Genomic DNA, 18,527 nt, shown 5'->3' with positions numbered 1-18,527 from the left:
GTAGGGCATTTAACATAGTTCCCAGCACACGGGGAGCTTTCGGTAGGGGCTAGCTCTCCTCCTGGCAGGAGAGAGAGAAACAAGGTGAAAAGAGTGAATTAAAGAAGAGGAAAATCAAATGGGAAAGCAGGGGAGGAGATAGAAAATGTATAAAAAAGAAAGAATGATGTGCAATCACGGTGGTGTAATACCACCAAAATCCCCTCAACTGCTTCTGGGGTTCATTCACCCTTGACAGAGTGAATGCTTTTACCGGAGGGTCATGACTGACCTGCGAAGTTGGCTAGTATGAGAAACCAAGTGCAGTGTGTTCCCAGCTTTGCAGTAATATTGCCACCTGGCGGCCAAACTCGTGCACCATTGAATTTTCCAAAATCTTTCAATGAACTAGCTCCTAGTCCTAGATGTATTTTGAAAGTGATTTGTAAATTGTAAGGCACTATTCAAATTCTTTCATTAATGTCACAGATCGACTGTGTCAACTGTATGCCGGGCACTATTCTGGGTTCTGGGGACACATCAGCCCATAAATCAGGCAAAGTCTCTGCTCTCACCAAAATGACATCCTACGGGAGATGACAGATACAAATAAGTAAACAGATCCATCAGGAGGAAACTCTCAGATAGAGATGAGCGCTATGGAGGTAACACAACAGTATGTGACAATACAAAGTGGCTAGAAATGGGAACATTTCTCCGAGGAATAAAATTTAGACTGAGAGCAAGCCAGGAGAGGGTCTGCAGTAGAGTTCCCAGCAGAGTGAACAGCAAAGCGCAAAGCTGCTCCAGGAGAGAGGGGTGCTCACTGAGAGACAGGGAGGTGGGTGCAGAGGGATGGGAGTGCGGCAGGTGAGCTGAGAGAAGGGCAGGGCCACACGGGCCTTGGTAATGAGTCGAGATTTAATCCCAGGGTTTATTGAGTGGGTAAGTAAGCAAGGTGACTGAGGCGCTTGGGTTTATATCTTTATAGCTCAAGCTGGCTGCTGGGTGGAAAATGGAAGTTGGTGGACCAAGGACAGAATTAGGCAGACCAGTCTGGAAGTTTCTCTGGCAGTCTAGGTGGTAGCTTGAGTAGGGTGGCAGTATTGGAGCTGGAGAAACACAGATGGATTAGAGATTTATTATGGAGTATTATGAGGTCATCCTGTCTTGTCAATGGATTGGAGAAAAAAGAGGCATCAAAGATTACTCACACATCATTGAAGTGAGAACTAGGGAGATGCCATTGCTTTATTTAGTATTTTCCCAGCAGCTGAATCCATAAATAATTTTTGGAGAAGAACAAGCAGTTTCACAAACTGCTTGTAAGTCCTCAAGTTCCCAGGTAATTAATGTGGGTGTCTCATTGCCTCAGAGAACACAGCGCAGCACGGAAATTCTACAAGACCTCACGGACAGGAACATCTCTGACTTCTTGGTAAAAACGTATCCTGCTCTTATAAGAAGCAGGTAAGAAGAAACCCTTTTATGCTTTTAATCCTGGCTCCCTGTAGAAGATATTGACTAGGGACAGAAGATAGTTTTCTCTCACAATTTATCTGATTAGGGCAGTGGGTTTTTTTCCTTTTTTCAAAAAAAATCTAATTTGAGGCCCTCATTCAACATAAGAAGTAGTTGAGGCATATACAAGTAAAATGTAACTTAAGATTAATTCTGGGTTTTTTGTTGTTTATGTTTAGGGCAAGCAGTCTTAAATTTTAACCCATGTATTATTAAAAGTTATATTAGAAGACCATGGAAGTTATTAAAAAATGCAACCACATATTTTAACTTGTTTAAAGAGATCCTTTTAATCAAGTTAAAAGAGGGAGGGAGGTGGAGGAGTAAAGAGGAAAAGGTAGAGGAAAAAGAGAAAAAAGTAAGAAGCAAAAAAGAGAAAGAAAAAAGTCAGACATGGTGGGAAAGAGGTGGCTGGATGGTGTGTGAGTCCAGCACAGGCTAGGGCGGGCCAGGGCCACTGCAGCTGTCATATTCTGTGAATTATCGTTTGTTATCACTGCCCTTTGAGATGCCAATGAACTTTTCAAGAAGTATCTAGTTCTCTTGGCTCTCCAGCTGTTCGTGTCAGCCCCACCCAGCATGGAACAGCTTTGGTAGCCCCTATCAGAGCAAGCAGCTTGACAGGGGCATGTCATGCCAGGGAAGAGGATCCTGAGGAAGTGTGGTCCAGTCTGCACAGGCTCTGGGGCTTTAAAATAAAACATCCTGTCTAACTTTAGTAGGACTTTCTGTTGCTTCATCTGCCAGAGCCCTGAATGAGGGTTGAATCAACTTAATTTAGAACACACTGCAGATGGTGAAAGCATTTAGCAAACCAAAGAACGCCATCCAAGCCCAAGAATAAAGCGGAATAAATATAATGCAATAAACAGCAACCATCCCAAACTTAGTTCTCAGCAGCAAATCTGCAGTATGAAATTTTGGATTGTGTGTGTGTGTGTGCACTCGCACACGCACCTGCACGCTTAAAGGTTGATAACAATGACAGTTCATGAGACTGAGCTCTGAGGTCCAGAGTAGGCATCTATTCATTTTCCATCTTGTCATTTTACCCTCGATCGACTGAATGTCAGTGCCTTAACTTTGGGCTGCAGAGTGAGTCAGAACTCCCCCCAGGTGTGCAGGTGATTCTTAGAGTCTCATTTGTACAGGGTGGAAGACAGCAGGCTGCAGCCTTCACTCCACACTGACATGGTCATTGTCATGTGTTCTGGGTCCTGATCAGGCATACTGACTGAGGGAGATCTGTGTCCAGGCTCAAGCTCACCGTATGGCGAGGCCCATTTCCTAGGGGCCTCACACGGGAGCGATCCGCACAACTGACCTGACATATCACCTGACAACAGGATCACTCAGAAAGTCCAACATGCGGGATATGATTTGGAGAGCAGGTGGGGGAAAACATAGGTCCTTTCTCTGCATCTGTATTCAGGCAATGTCGCAGGGCTGGGTAGCTTCTGCATTGCATAGATATCAGAAAATGCAAAAATGGGACTGGGTGCAGTGGCTCAAACCTGTAATCCCAGCACTTTGGGAGGCTGAGGTGGGTAGATCACCTGAGGTCAGGAGTTCGAGACCAGCCTGACCAACATGGTGAAACCCCATCTCTACTTAAAATATAAAAATTAGCCGGGTGTGGAGGTGTGTGTCTGTAATCCCAGCTACTCAGGAGGCTAAGGCAGGAGAATCACTAGAACCTGGGAAGCGGAGGTTGCAGTGAGCCAAGATCACACCACTGCACTCCAGCCTGGGCGACAGCACAGACTGGGTGATAGAGCGAGACTCCGTCTTAAAAACAAATGCCCCTGAATGAGACTTCAGTCTTCAAAATGAATGAATGTTTGGGAAAGAAAGTTAACAGCACTGCTGTACTTGTAGTATTCATTGCGTGATTTTATTTTGGCTTTCAGCTTAAAGAGCAAATTCTGGGTCAATGAACAGAGGTAAGAAATTATTTGTATCAGAATTAAAATCTCACACTAATTTGCTTGAAATAATTGTACACTTTTGAAAGGCACTCCCCACAGCCACGTGGAGGGGCTGTTCTGTATGTGCTCAGGAAGTCACAAGACACGTACTAAAGAATTAGTGGCTAGGGACATCTCAGACTCAGAGAATACTCAGTATCTCTTCTTGGAGGACATAAAAGGGGAATGGCATTCCCTGATGAGGCATTTCAGAGCATTCTCACCCCAAAAACGCTTCTAAAACCTCCAAGTATATGACAGTTTGTAATACTCCCACAAGAGGGACTTGTAGCCGAGGCCCGGGACACTCCTTGGCCCATTCCTGTTAAGCTTCAGGGAGTATAGGCCAGCCCCGGACCCACCCCATTCCTGAGGAGGTTGAAATGGTTCCAGAGGTTTGGAGACTTGTCTAGGGATACTCTAGGAACTAGCTGCCTCCCAGCCTCCCTCAGGAACTGCGCCTCCAGAACAGGTGTGGGACTGATATGGACATGCTTTTCTAGGCAGATTCTAGACCGTACACATGAAATCTGGCTTTCAGGATTGCTCCAGAGGGACCCGTGGAGGCTCAGCTGAGATAGAAAGCAGGCGTGAGGCAGTGCTTCAAAGCCCTGAGGAAGAGCTCCTCCTCTGCTTTGCGTAATCAGCTAATTCATTCTGTTCTGTTGAGTTTGGCTTTTGCCCTGCCTTTGAAGGGTTTGTGGCCAGGGAGTGATGCACTAAGACTGGTGTTTCCACGCAGTCACTTTAGACTTCCAGGGCAGTACAGCAGCTGGATCCCAAGGCCAGGAGCCCAGTGAAGAAGCAGAGTACAGGTCCAGGCAGGAGAGGGTAAGGGCCTCCTGAACAGGGGTGAGGCCCAGAGGCCCCAAGAGATAGGGATAACAGGATGAAGATTCATCCTGTGCTGCTAGAAGTGCCTGCAAAGCAAAGAGGTGGCACAGAAAAGGAGTCCTTGGCTGGGGTGGGAGGAAGTTACATGTGACATGTGAAAGAGGACCTGGAGTTGACTAGATGTTCACCAAAGGGAAAGGTACCATGGGGAGCTAGCAGCCTGGCAAAGGCAGAGACGCATAGGCATTCTGGGCCACGTGGAGCTCTGGAAGTGATTCAACATGTCCCAGACGTGTCCCTAGTTCACTCCAGGGAAGGGATGAGGAGAGATGAAGTTGGAGAGGGGCAGAGACAAGATGCATAAAGGCCTCATAGGCCAGGATGAGGGTCTGGATTCCTTCCTGGAGGCAGCAGCAGTGGGAAAAGAGTGAAAAGCTGGTTTGTAAAGTGGAGCTATGTTGCTCACTGGTCCAGGCAATTACCCCAAAAGTACATGCTTCCCTACAAAAACTGAGAGAGCTACTAGTAGGTGTGAAGCTCACAGCACCGTCTGATGATTTCTTGTTTCCTCATCAGGTATGGAGGAATTTCCATTGGAGGAAAGCTCCCAGTCGTCCCCATCACAGGGGAAGCACTTGTTGGGTTTTTAAGCGACCTTGGTCAGATCATGAATGTGAGCGGGGTATGTAAACAGACTGGAGATTTGAGTAGCATTTTTGACTTGCATAATTACCATGAACTAGAAACTCTCATGAATGATATCAGGTAAAAACCAAAAAATCTTTGTTTGTTTGTTTGTTTACATGGCTTTTAGGGCCCTGTCACCAGAGAGGCCTCGAAAGAAATACCTGCTTTCCTTAAACATCTAGAAACTGAAGACAACATTAAGGTACTTGACCTGTATAATAGCTGCTTATTTTATTTTTTCTTTCCCAGCTTCATTAAATTCCATCCCTCCTCCTGCTGAATTATAGCAAGGAATGTCTTCCAGCTGCCAAACCCTTCCTCCTTCTCAAATGCCCTTTCCTTCACTGATTTCTTCTTTAACCAGCAGTTAGTACAACGTCTCAAATGTCCTCTCCACTTTCTAGGTGTGGTTTAACAACAAAGGCTGGCATGCCCTGGTCAGCTTTCTCAATGTGGCCCACAACGCGATCTTACGGGCCAGCCTGCCCAAGGACAGGAACCCCGAGGAGTATGGAATCACTGTGATAAGCCAACCCCTGAACCTGACCAAGGAGCAGCTCTCAGAGATTACAGTGTAAGCCACCGTGGCTCCTGCCTCACCACTTTCTTGTCACCTTCTCCACTCTTTGAACATCCCGAGAGAATTCTTACCACTGTGAAGTGCTGGGTTGGATGGCAGTGCTGTTTAGTTAGGCACATACGAACATATGAATTTCAAATAAGTGCCTCACGCCTCATGTACAAGGCTGCTTGGGCATTCTTTCTCCCCCACATTTATGTGGAAAGTAAGTTTATATTTGGTTCCATTCCCTTTTGGCTCTTGATGGCAAGTTGCTCCTGGAGCTTATATAATTATTCTCCTTGCTAGTGTGCAAAGTGGCTGCCAGGAACTGGCAAAGTTCAGTAAACCTTTCAGCTCCCTGGGAGTAATTATCTTAGATTCCAGGAATTTCCTCAGAAGAGTATACTTTGGAGATGTCAACAGAGCTTTGCTACCCTCAAGCTGAGGCTCCCTTTGCACAATTTCAGTACGTGGAGACAGCGGTCTTGTGCATTTTGTAATATGTTCACCCTATGGAGGCCTACGTGGAGGAGGCGTTAGTAGGAGCACTTTTGTTACTGCAAACTTCTGCAAGACTGTGGGGTCCTGATTTTACTATCCTAGCACACCCTGAGTGCCAGTGAACATGCCCAGCGTCATTGACTACAATTTGGGCCTTGGCTCCTTGGTTTCTTCCTCTGGACACCTTAGGGCCCTAGACTGTCCTCTGTGAATTCTCACTCAGCCACACTTTTGTGTGTCTCCCTCCACTCATTTGTTCTCTGCTTACTACATGTATGGATGATAGGATATGTAGTTTTATCAGGCCAGTGACTACCATAGAAGGTACCTTTGTGGAAATTAGTAAATAAAAGTGCTCTTTCTACAGATGGACACTCTCCCACGCCAGGTGTTATGGCTTGTACATGAAGTTCAGGCTGGCTTTACCCCCAGCTTACCCCTTAACTATATGCTTTCTATTTGGTTGAGGAAAGGATAAATAGAGCCAAGCCCTGTCCAACTTACCTGTCATCTTTTCACTTAAATTTACATTATGATCATTTCCTTGTGTTATGATGTACTTCTTGAAAAGGTGATTTAACAAGATTATTATTAACAAAAGATAAATCTCACAGACAGTATGTCTGTCTACATAGAAAATTGAAGAGACTCTACAGACAGGTTATTAGAGCTAATAAGAGCATTGTAGTACATGAGATTAATATAAACATCTTTTTCTATACATCATAAAATAATTAGAGAATATAATCAAAAGAAAGGTTGTCTAGAAATATTCACATGAAACAGAAAGGCAACCCACAAATACCCATTTAACCTTGTTCATATGGATTAAGACAGTTTAGAGGAGTGATAGCTTCAGGGTACAGAAGGGGAACCCGGAGGCCACCCCTGGGCGGGGGTAAGGCCTTCCCAGAGCCTAACTGTGTATCTTCTCTTGCTTCTGCTCCTCCCTCTTCATCACCCTCTCCCTATGTCTCTGACCCTGCTGCAGGCTGACCACTTCAGTGGATGCTGTAGTTGCCATCTGCGTGATTTTCTCCATGTCCTTCGTCCCAGCCAGCTTTGTCCTTTATCTGATCCAGGAGCGGGTGAACAAATCCAAACACCTCCAGTTTATCAGTGGAGTGAGCCCCACCACCTACTGGGTGACCAACTTCCTCTGGGATATCGTGAGTGCAGTTTATAGTGCCTCCCCCCTGCTCTGTGGGCCCAAGGTGGAGCTTGTGTGTGCTCTGAAGGACTAGAGAGAGTTGGGAGGGGTTCTCATGATGCCAAGGCTGCACCATGAGATGCCCCTTCATCTCAACAAGATGGCACTTCTCATTTCTTTCTCTCTTCCTCTCTCTCTCTCTCTCACACACACACCCCTCAGCACCTCCGATGTATCTTTTTCAGTGCAGGTGGGACCAGCTCCTTTTGTATTAGAATCACCCTGATTCTATAAAAAGAGCTGGTCCCACCTGCACTGAAAAGCTACTTTGTAAAGTGCTGGGGGGTTTTGTTTTTTGTTTTTTGACAGAGTCTTTCTCTGTATCCGAGGCTGGAGTGTAGTGGCACGATCTGGGTTCACTGCAACCTCTGCCTCCTGGGTTCAAGTGATACTCCTGTCCTCAGCGACCTGAGTAGCTGGGATTACAAGCACGCACCACCATGCCCACCTAATTTTTGTATTTTTAGTAGAGATGGGGTTTCACCATGTTGATCAGGCTGGTCTCTAACTCTTGACCTCAAGTGATCTACCCACCTCGGCCTCCCAAAGTGCTGGGATTACAGGTGTCAGCCCCCGCACCTGGCCTTATTTTACTTTTTTTAAAAGAGGAGAAATAGAATTTATACACTTGGGGCTGGCCCGTGTGTGTGTGTGGTGTGTGTGTGTGTGTGTGTGTGTGTGTGTGTGTGTTTACAGGGATCTCTGAGCCTATGGAGAGATATGTGGCTAGGATAGAGTAGGTATCTGAGGTGGGAGGCAATACTAGCTGGCAGTCCAATGAAGGGGTAGAAGATGGCAGGCACCATGTTAGCAGGCTTTCTGATGCTCCAGAATTTTAAAGCTGGCCTGGAATCTGACCTCTGCTATCTATCATTTTAGAACTTAGTAACCCCATTAGCCAGTGGCAAAAAAGTTGAATGAAGGAACAAGCAATTATTGTGTATGTCATTCACTTAGCCCATAAATTGATGTTTTAAATTCTTATATGTGTCATCTATTTTTCTTTACTTTTAAATTTTGAAACAGTTACAAATTTACAGAAAAGTGGCAAGTACAAAATCTTTTTTTTATGAGTCATTTGAGAGTAACTTCTCAACTAGGTGTCCCTTCTCATTTCTCTCTTCCTCTCTCTCTCTCTCTCTCACAAACACACCCCTCAGCACCTCCGATGTGTACTTCCTACAAATGAGGATACACTCCATACAACCACAACACAAACTGTCAACATCAGGAAACCAGCACTGATGAGTCACCACCATCTAATCCTTACTTCCCACTCATGTTTTGCCCATTGCCCCAGTAATGTCTTTCAGAGAAAAGAATCTAGCTCAGAATCATGCATGGCATTTGATTGTGCTGTTTCTTTAGTCTTCTTCAGCCTAGAACAGTTCCACAGTTTTTCCTTAACACTCATAGCCTTGACACTGTTCAAGATTACAGGCTGCTTATTTTGCAGAATGTCCCTTGGTCTGAACTTGTCTGAGGTTTCTTCTTGCGCAGGTTTAGGGTGTGCATCTTGGCAGCAGTATCACTGAACAGATGCTGTGTTCTCACTGCATCCTATCAGGTAGCTTCTAATTTCAACTTGTTCTGTTACTGATGATGTTCAATTTGGTCACTTAAGAAGAAGGTGTCTGCTGAGCTTCTTCACCTAAAATTACTCTTTTCCCTTTATAATAAATACAAATCTGGGGGAGAAGCACTTCAAATGTATATAAATATGCTATTCATTATACAACTTTCCATTTATTCATCCATTTAGCTCTGTATGCAGTCATGGTTCCTGTGTTAATCAATGGACTAGGATCTGAGACTGTCATTATTTATTGTGATATTCACATTATCCCCAGTGTGGTCAGTGGGAGCCCCTTGAAGCTGGCTTCTGTAGCCTGTTGACTCAGGTCCTCAACCCCCTTGAGCTTCTCCATGCTTAGTGGCACAGCAAAGTGTTCCAGGCTCATCCTGAAGTTATCCTCACCCCTACCCTCTCCCCAAGAAGCCCTGGTTCCTGCCAGCAGGAAGTGACCCTCAGAAACCAAGATCTGAGTGCTAGATATGTCCATTGCCTCTGAAGCACCATTGGTCCCAGGCCTTCTCAGTGATAGAACTAGGGAAGGTACAGATGTACACGTGCAAGTATGCACACACCTCTATCTATGTCTCTCTATCTACCTACACACTGAACACTCTGAGCTCACCAAAACCAACTCCACAGGGCTCATTCTAGTTTTTTTACCTTTCCACATCTGTAACTCCCTTCTCCAACAGTGACACACTGGCTTCTCTCACTCCCAACTCATTTATCTACTGGGCAATACACCTGTATGTCAAGAGTGCCCTTCTCTGCCACCATTACCTCCCTGTGTGGATACCGTCCTCTCCCTGCTCAGGCTGCCTCTGCTGCGTGCAGGTCTTCTTCATTCTGCTATGGCTTTGATACCCCACACCAGATCAGCCCCCTCTAAGGATATTTATCTCATTCCATTGAGGCCCCCACACCCCACACCAGATTGCTTTGAGGAAGCTCTTCTCTGGTTCTTGTCCTGCTCCTGACCACTGTGACTCCTCCCCTAACCCTACTGTCGCTGCCCCCTTTCTGTGCCCAATATAATGGCTTCAGGACTGAATTGTTTTAAAAGGGTATCGTTATTTATTTGCACTTTGTGAAGCCAGGAACTAGGCTTTAAGTTTTTCTGAATTCTGAAGACATGCTTAGAAAGAAGAATCAACAAAACTTTATGACCAATTAGAGAGAGAGAGACCAGGTGGAATTTTGTAATTGATCCTTTCAAAAGATACAAACTGAAGGTTTCCTGGGCAGGGAGGTGGGGCATGGGGTGGGGAAGGAGGACCAATGACACCGTAACATATGTTTGCCAACCAAGAGCTGTTTAAAAGCAAGTTGAATCAGAATCCCAGACCCTAAGAGCTAGAGGAGCCTGGCCCTACCCCTCATTTTCCAGAGCCAGAAGCAGGTCTGAGAGGTTTAGTGACTTGCTCTCCTCTTTTCTTTCCAAGATGAATTACACCATAAGCGCTGGGCTGGTGGTGGGCATCTTCATCGGGTTTCAGAAGAAAGCCTACACTTCTCCAGAAAACCTTCCTGCCCTTGTGGCACTGCTCCTGCTGTATGGGTAAGCCGTTGGGGCCATTAGCTAATGCCTCCAAAGGAAGCCCAGGGAGAAGGATCATCTCCTGACAGAAACCTGGGCCGTCCTGTGGTGGTAGCACCCACAAGTTTAGCTTCTGGCCCTGGGTGGGGTCTGAGGCTGCTAACCAGGGATCTGTCTGGCTTCTGTTTCTGACTCCACTGACAGAGGTATCTCTGAGGCCTGGTCCATTCAGCAACAATAAAAGAAGTTCCACATGATCTGAATCTTCTACTCAAACTGAGATCTTGACCAAAGCCTGGGGGGTCAGCCATTCCCCAGCTCCTCACCCAGCTCTGACTGTCACTCATCTGGGGCCATTTTGTCCACCTCAGCATCTCCATGTGAACTGGCCAAGAGTTATCTGCACACAGTAGAAGACTCCAGCCAAAAAGCTGCTCCTGAGTCAGGGTAGAGGATGACACAGGGGTTACCTCCAGCAGAGTTACAGAGCCCAGCATGCAACTTCCTTTCCTACATGTGTAACTTTGTATGAGTAATTTATCCTTCTGGGCCTCAGTTTCCTCATCTGTAAAATGAAAATAGTGATCCTGGTTTTTCCTATGTGGGCCAGTAGATCCTTGCCAAAGCATTGGCCTCCACTTGTCTCTCTTGGAAATAGAAAATTTGGGAACCAACCTGACTGTGAACTGTGAAGATGAGCTCATTAGGACCCTCTCCTGGGCTTTGCTGAGGTGTTGCAGGGTGGAGACCCTTCCTATACGTTGTACAGGGCTTTGTAATTTGCAAAGTACATGCACAACTATTAACCCATTTGCTCCTCACCAAAGCCCATGAAGTGGTCAGGCCAGGCATCATTATCTCCATTTAAATTTGAAGCACAAAAATCAACAAATGGAGTATCTCTCTGGTCCCCTGGGACTCTGGCCAGTTCACACACGTCACCTCATGTGTAAGGGTAGTGCATTCTGTCTAGAGGTATTGCAGATGGAATGGAAAGTGGAATTCCATCGCTCTGAGTTGTCTCATTTCACACAGATGGGCGGTCATTCCCATGATGTACCCAGCATCCTTCCTGTTTGATGTCCCCAGCACAGCCTATGTGGCTTTATCTTGTGCTAATCTGTTCATCGGCATCAACAGCAGTGCTATTACCTTCATCTTGGAATTATTTGAGAATAACCAGGTGAGCAAACTTTCTTGGATTTTTTTGTTTGATTAGTAGGATAGTAGAGTTATGTGTTGGTCAAGCAGAGCCAGAGGCAAGCAATGTACATGTAGCAGCTGGATGCAGATGTGAGTGCCACTTTCTCCCTTCCTACCACCACCTCTCCTCCTTCATTCCTCCTCCCTTTCTCTTTCCTTCCTCCTTCCGTCTTCCTTCCCTTCTCCCTCCTTCCTCCCTTCCTCCTTCCTTTCTTCCTTCCTTCTTCCTTCTTTCCTTCCTATAAACTCCTTTATCATTTCTGTGCTCTAAGTGACATGGTTTTCTGCATTTATTCTGCAAGCAAAAGTTTATTCTTGCAATAAACTTTAAGATTTGCTTGCTCTTTCAAAAAGGTTTTCTCAGGAACTTTGGGTGTTAGGTTTTACACACACATAATACATTGGGTGATTTCAAAATCTAAAAGGAACAATAAGGCATACAATGAAAACATCTCCTTCCTACCCTGTTTCCCACTCACCCAGTTTCCTTCTCCAGAGGCAACCTCTTATTTGAGTTTCCTGTGTGCTTTGGAGACACAGGAGCAGATCCCTATATGTTCTTCCTCTCACTTTCTTATGGAAATTGTAACACTCTGACATATATTATTCCTTGGGCCAGTTAATCTTGAGGATGAGATTGGGGATTCCCCATGCTGAATGCCTCACTTTTATGAGCTGCCAAGTGTTGTTGTCCCTTCTACACCCCCGACCTCTCCTGTCCAGGGACAGATGGCCAAACTAAATCATAAAAAGATTGGAAAAAATGAAGGCAGTGGCTGCAGGGCTGTGTTTACTCCACACTCTGCACTCCCAGTCCCCACCGCTGGGTTTGAGTCCTGGCTGTGGCTGTCCTTGGAACATCTGCCTCCCCACGTGCCTGTGTCCCCAGGTGCCTCAACCTTTTCTTCATTAGCTCTTCCCAGTTCAGAGACTGGGACCAGCTAGCACATCTGCACTCCTGCCCTGCAGTGCCTACCTCCACCTGCCTCTGGGCCCCCCTGGGGAACACAGGGCAAATCTGTGCGGAGGCCCCACCGTGAAGTCCCCAGACCCGTGGCCTCCTGAGTCTGACTCTTTCCAGATCTTGTTAGGGTAATGAAGCCTCATCTGTCCCATGAATGATAAGAAGTTCAGCATGTCGGAGTCAGATTCTGGAAAGGGGGAGGATGAGAACGCAGCCCCAGCAAATGGCCAGAGCACCGCGGTGACTGAAAATGCTGCTTTGTGGAGCTATGTTTATCGCAGGCTCGTAGCCCACTAAGTCTTAAGAGAATGTTTCTTCAGAATAACTAAATAGCCAGCTTAAAGCAACTCAGAACATTTTCCCCTCTGTGGCTGCACCCATTTAGCCAACATTTGCTAAGCACCTGCCTCCATAAAGCTAGTATTTTCATGTAAATTATCAGATACACAGCTGCTGCAGGAACCCCTAGTATCCCACAGGAGGCTCCCAGCCCCCAGCAGCTGCTGCCCCTGCACCATCAGGGGGTCTTTACTAGCTGAACACAACATGCTGGGGGTGCTGATATAAACAAGGGTGGCCCACTCATCCTGCCCTCCAGAGGCTCCCATTCCAGTTAGGAAAGGATCTGCCCACCAAGTTAGCAGCTGATACAAGCCACAGTGTATGATCCTCCATAATACAGTGTGTGACAGAGCAGCAGAGGAGCAAGGTGGATAACATGCTGCAGGCCAGAGGCAGCAGAAAGAGCCGGGCTGCAGGGGCTCGGGGAGCCATGGTGGAGGAAATTCCATTTCAGCCTGTCCTGGAATAAGTAGATTTCTATTAGCTCATTTAATAAATAATGAAGTACCTACTATGAGCTAAAAATCATTGTGCAAGTATTTAGGAAGGACATAAAATTAATTAGGACCCAGTGCTCACCCTCCAGGGGCCCACTGACTAGTGGAGAAAGTCAACAGATTTTTAAAAAAGTAATCCTGGGAATGTGGTAAGTGCTGTGAGAGAGGAATGGATACTTTCTCATGGGAATATGGGAAGGCTTGTAAGAGAAGGCACTCTCTGAGCCAGCTGTCTGAAGAAGAACAGGAATCTTTCAGAAAGCAGAAGGGAAAAGAGCATCCTTTCCTGCAAAGAATAATAGGTAACAGCCTGCAAATGCCCAGGGCTAGAGGTCAAAGAGTACAGTCATTCCAGAAAGAGTGGGGAAACGGTGGGCGGGTGGGTAGGCAGGGAGGATGAGGTAATGAGCACAGGTGTGGGGCTGGAGAGGGAGGAGGTTGTGGGACAGGGAGGAGCCAGATGGAGAGGACAGCAGTGGCCCAGCCAGGAGCTATGCTGGCCTCATGCCCCTCGGTGTCCCTTCTACCTTCTCAGGGGAGGCTCTGTCCAACATGCCAAGTCCAACCACTTGAAAACAAGTCCCCGGCTTAACACAGACCCCAGAGAGAGTCTCCAGCCCTCCTCTCCCAGATAATGGTAGTTGCCGCATGAGGAGCTGAGAAGCAGAGCTGGAAATGGCTCAGGGCCTGCTGTCCCCCTGCAGCTGTTGTTAACAAAAGCCTTGGAGAGCTCCTGTTGTTTCAAAGTGAGTCTGCAGGGAGAGCTCCCTAGGTGGATGGCAGGAGGGCTGCAGCTTCTCTGCACATTCCTGCTGTCACCCCCAGAGTCACCTAGGTGAGGGGTAAGGACAGCACAGGTTCCTCACAGTTAGCCTTGGTGACCACATGGTACTGAGCAGAGTAAATGTTTAGAAGATGCTGCCTGGCTAGATGAAGGGGCAGCTCCTACCAACTAGAAACTCACAGGGAGCTCAGTCATTGATTGGTCATTAATTGATTAGTTCTTTGGCTTGGCCCTGAGGCACCACTTGTAAGTATTTTAGAACCTCCATAGCACACCCGCTAGGCTTTGCTGGACAGATCCCTCCTGTGGTCAGTCTGGCTACAATGATTCCTCTGCCTGCAGGCCTTCCCCTGTCCTATCCTGTGAGAGCATCTGGGCCCCACCTGCTGAGGAGAGGGGCGGGTAGGCTTCGCCCCCATTTCCAACAGTCCTACTTCTCTGTTTCAGATGCTGCTCAGGTTCAACGCTGTGCTGAGGAAGCTGCTCATTATCTTCCCCCACTTCTGCCTGGGCCGGGGCCTCATTGACCTGGCACTGAGCCAGGCTGTAACAGATGTCTATACCCGGTTTGGTGGGTGGTAGTGGAGGCCCGTGGAGTATGGGCCCTGGGTCCAAAGCTGGGAGGGCTACCGTGGCAGTTGTTGCATCAGACTGTGGCTGACGCTGGTGCTGGGAGGGGACCTTGTTGGGCTGGAAGTGTCCTGCCAGGTAGAGGGGATGAGGATGCCTTCGTTTTCGTGGCTGGGAAGCCACTGGAGTTGGGGAGGGCAGCCCAGATGAGGCGGATGTTTGGCTCTTGCTCAATTCCCACATAAAGCCTGGTCTAGTGGGCTTTGTGCTGTGGCTAGGTCTGTGGGATGAGCTGAGGTGGCTGAAGTGGACTCAATTCCTCTTGATGCCCAGGCGAGAAGCACTCTGCAAATCCATTCCACTGGGACCTGATTGGGAAGAACCTGTTTGCCATGGTGGTGGAAGGGGTGGTATACTTCCTCCTGACCCTCATGGTCCAGCGCCACTTCTTCCTCTCACAGTGGTACGTTCATGCCACACCCTGGGGCCAGTAGGCAGCTCAGGGCATCCAGGGCTGGACTTCACACCCACACAGTTTTCTCTTTCCTCAGGAGCCCCACTCCCCGATGGTTTTTTACATTCTCGAAGCCTGGCTTTTCCCTAGTAATACAAGCAAGTAATCAGGTTAAAACAGGCAGATTTGAATATGTGAAGAGCATCCACTTTAAAATATTTAAAATGCAGTGCTATTAATTTCAATTGCTGATATTTAATCCTTCCCATTTAATTACCAAATATATATTTTGATTGGATGATAGTATTGGAAATGACAATGGTTATGGGATATCCAAAGTACTAGAAATAGACTAATGTATTCATGAGAGAAGGGACATAGCAGGCCCCTTTGCTAATTAGAGGTTTGGGAGCAGGGCAGTAATATGGGTGTCATGTGTGAGGGGAAAGCAGGCAGGAGCTGTGTGGAGGGGTGCAGGCAGTGATCATGCCCCTACAATGCCTGGAGGAAAGTGGGTAGCCACCAACCCTGACTCTTGACCAGGGCTTCTCAACTGCCAGGTTAGCTGGCAACTGCCATTCTTCCCCAGGCTCTTCCTGAGGCTAGGTGGGCCCCTGCCTCACTCACCTCTGCAGTCCAGGCCTACCTTTATTGTCCTCACCCAGGGGTCTGAATTGCTAAGCACCAGCCCTTCCTAGCAAGCTTTCCTCGATAGTGTTTTGTTTCTTAACTTTTTCTCCTCCCAGGCTGAGTGTGGTCACATGTAAATAGATTCCAAGGACTTGGTTTTATGTTTTGGTCCACAGGGAGTTGATTTATTGGAAATGAATCTGCCTCCTACTCAGGACTGTGAGAAGTGAATGAGATCATGGTGTCAACACTGATGAAACAGGATACACGAGCAATTCTAGTTATGGAAGACAGTGTCAGGATTGTTGTCCTTGGCACCCTCAGCCCTTGCAGACCCTCTCTGCAGCCTTGGCCACACCTTTTAGGGGCCTTTGTGTGGGAGAGCAGGTCAGGGAGTTGACTACCCAAACTGACTCATTAGCATTAAACTCTGATGTCAGCACAATTGAATGAGTCCTGCCTGCTTTAGGGCCTAAAGAGGACGAGAGAAGTACACCATAGTCTCTGGCTTCCAGAAGGTCAGGAGGGTTCAGAGAAGAGGCTGTGTCTTTAAAGATGGGGAGGATTCCATTTAGCAGGGTAGGAGGAGAACACTGAGGGACTGGAAACACATGCGGAGGCTGGGAGATGGGAGTGACCAGTAGGTCCCATCCCCCCACCAGGGGGAGATGCCAATTGCTGACAGAAGAGTTAGTATAGGAGGTAAGTGAGAAGGGTAGGTGGGGCTTGATTGTAGGGCTCCAACTCGAGCTGCAGAGGGAGGGCTTCAACCTATAGCTGACAGAGAACCACAGAAGGTTTTGAGGCATGAAGTGGGCTGACTCTGTTTTGGAGAGGTGGAGTTGGCAGGGCAGATGGGAGGAAGGGGGAGGCTCAGAGGACAGCCTAAATCCTGCCCTAGGGGAAGGATTTTAGTCATGACAGTGCTCCCAGGCCCTGAGTCTTTACTCTGTGCCAGGCACTGTGCTGAGTTCATCTTCAGCACAATCCTATGAGACAGGTATTGTTACCCGCCTCCTCATCACGTGGTTGAAGGAGGCAAGGTTCAGAGAGGCAATGCCCAGGGTCACACATGAGGAGGTCAGGACTGGAACCCAAGGCTGACTCTGGACATGAGCTCTTGACCTCTCTACCTAATGCCTAATGCCTCTCCTGTTAGGAGCCCTTTTTTAGAATTTAAGTCTTAAGGGATGGAAACCCAGAAGGAAGCAGAAGCAAGCAAATGGAAGAGAGATCAGATGGAAAGGACAGTGCCAAGGAGACTATACAGCCAGCCCAATCCTGACCCCCTTTCTTCATCTAGGATTGCTGAGCCCACTAAGGAGCCCATTGCTGATGAAGATGACGATGTGGCTGAAGAAAGACAAAGAGTTATTACCGGTGGAAATAAAACTGACATCTTGAGGCTACATGAACTAACCAAGGTAAGGGAATGGGTATTAGTTTGGAGGTGCTGGTTAGATCCACAGTTGGCATGATATTGCCATTTTCCTTCTATAGAACAATCAATATACTGATGCAAGCAATTTGGTTTCCTGATTTTATGTGGGGTCATCATCCCTGTGTTATAACTTGTCTTCTAAGAACATCTAATTCCAATGTGCGCTCCCTGCCATTCATCTAGGACATTGACACAGGGTCTCAACGAGAACCACTCCAGCTGAGCATCATTCCCTTTTCTCTCTTGCATTTCTGCAGAGCATGGGTCAGTTTTGAGATGCCTCAGTACTCACTGCACCTCTGTGGCTGCCCATGTCAATATGTAACCTCCTAGTGCTGGTAGTTTTCTCCTAAACCGTCCTTCGCTCTTTTTCCCTCTTCCCCTCCTTGCTCTAATCCTGTCTCAGTTCTCAGTCCAGTTTCTTCATATCTTGCAGATTTATCCAGGCACCTCCAGCCCAGCAGTGGACAGGCTGTGTGTCGGAGTTCGCGCTGGAGAGGTGGGTACTCTGCAGACCACGTATGAAAGATTTCCGAACATCAGTATTGTGCCTGCCTCCGCTCCCCATAAGGCAGAGCTATTCAATAGGAACATAATGCAAGTCACATGCGTAATTTTAAATTTTGTACTAGCCACATGAAAAAAGTAAAAAAAGAAAAAAATAGGTAAAATTAATTTTACTAGTATTTTTTATTTTATTCAATATATCCAAAATATTATCACTTCAACATGTAATTAATATAAAACCTTATTAATGAGATAGTTGGTGATTTTGTTTTGTTTTGTTTTGTTTTTAAGTCATTGAATCTTTACACTCAGGGCCCATGTCAATTGGGACTTAGATGTGTTTCAAGAGTTCAGTAGCCACACATGGCTTGTGACCTCTGTGACGGCAGCCCAGGTCTAAAATGCCTCCCCCAGCTCACACACTTGCCCTGGGGCCTGACATTTTAGACCTTCTTGGTCTCTAAGCCCAGGCTAGCTCTATGTTTTCTCCTAGTGCTTTGGCCTCCTGGGAGTGAATGGTGCCGGTAAAACAACCACATTCAAGATGCTCACTGGGGACACCACAGTGACCTCAGGGGATGCCACTATAGCAGGCAAGAGGTGAGTGTCCTGCTCCTCCTGTCTCAGGGAGTCTCTCACAGGTCCTGGGCCATGTGCCTCTCCCAGAAGAGGAAGGGTGACCATCAGACCCTACACTAGGGTCCATATGAGGCCCTGAAAGATCTGTACAGAGAAGGAGGCCTCCCAGAGGGCATGGCCCA

General features: G+C 47.2%; 1 protein-coding gene across 6 annotated transcripts in view; it reads left to right on the top strand.

Annotated features, from left to right (window-relative positions):
- The window catches only part of ABCA4 (ATP binding cassette subfamily A member 4), a 129,895-nt gene that overhangs the window by 95,527 nt on the left and 15,841 nt on the right, over positions 1–18,527 (top strand). For 5 of the 6 annotated variants that reach the window (XM_009001737.5, XM_054236561.2, XM_035252196.3 and 2 more), the window contains 13 exons: positions 1,355–1,449; positions 3,411–3,443; positions 4,878–4,983; positions 5,116–5,190; positions 5,393–5,562; positions 7,043–7,220; positions 10,280–10,395; positions 11,410–11,557; positions 14,612–14,735; positions 15,068–15,197; positions 17,122–17,242; positions 17,696–17,758; positions 18,260–18,366. In XM_009001737.5, the coding sequence (XP_008999985.3) occupies positions 1,355–1,449; positions 3,411–3,443; positions 4,878–4,983; positions 5,116–5,190; positions 5,393–5,562; positions 7,043–7,220; positions 10,280–10,395; positions 11,410–11,557; positions 14,612–14,735; positions 15,068–15,197; positions 17,122–17,242; positions 17,696–17,758; positions 18,260–18,366 (1,466 nt within the window). Of the gene's footprint in view, positions 1–1,354; positions 1,450–3,410; positions 3,444–4,877; positions 4,984–5,115; positions 5,191–5,392; positions 5,563–7,042; positions 7,221–10,279; positions 10,396–11,409; positions 11,558–13,915; positions 14,091–14,611; positions 14,736–15,067; positions 15,198–17,121; positions 17,243–17,695; positions 17,759–18,259; positions 18,367–18,527 lie in introns of those variants that run through there. The other variant, XM_035252199.3, reaches the window with a different exon arrangement.

The sequence above is a fragment of the Callithrix jacchus genome, chromosome 7 (genome assembly GCF_049354715.1).
Source record: "Callithrix jacchus isolate 240 chromosome 7, calJac240_pri, whole genome shotgun sequence".
NCBI lineage: Eukaryota > Metazoa > Chordata > Mammalia > Primates > Cebidae > Callithrix > Callithrix jacchus.
This window is presented reverse-complemented; position numbering and strand designations above follow the sequence as displayed.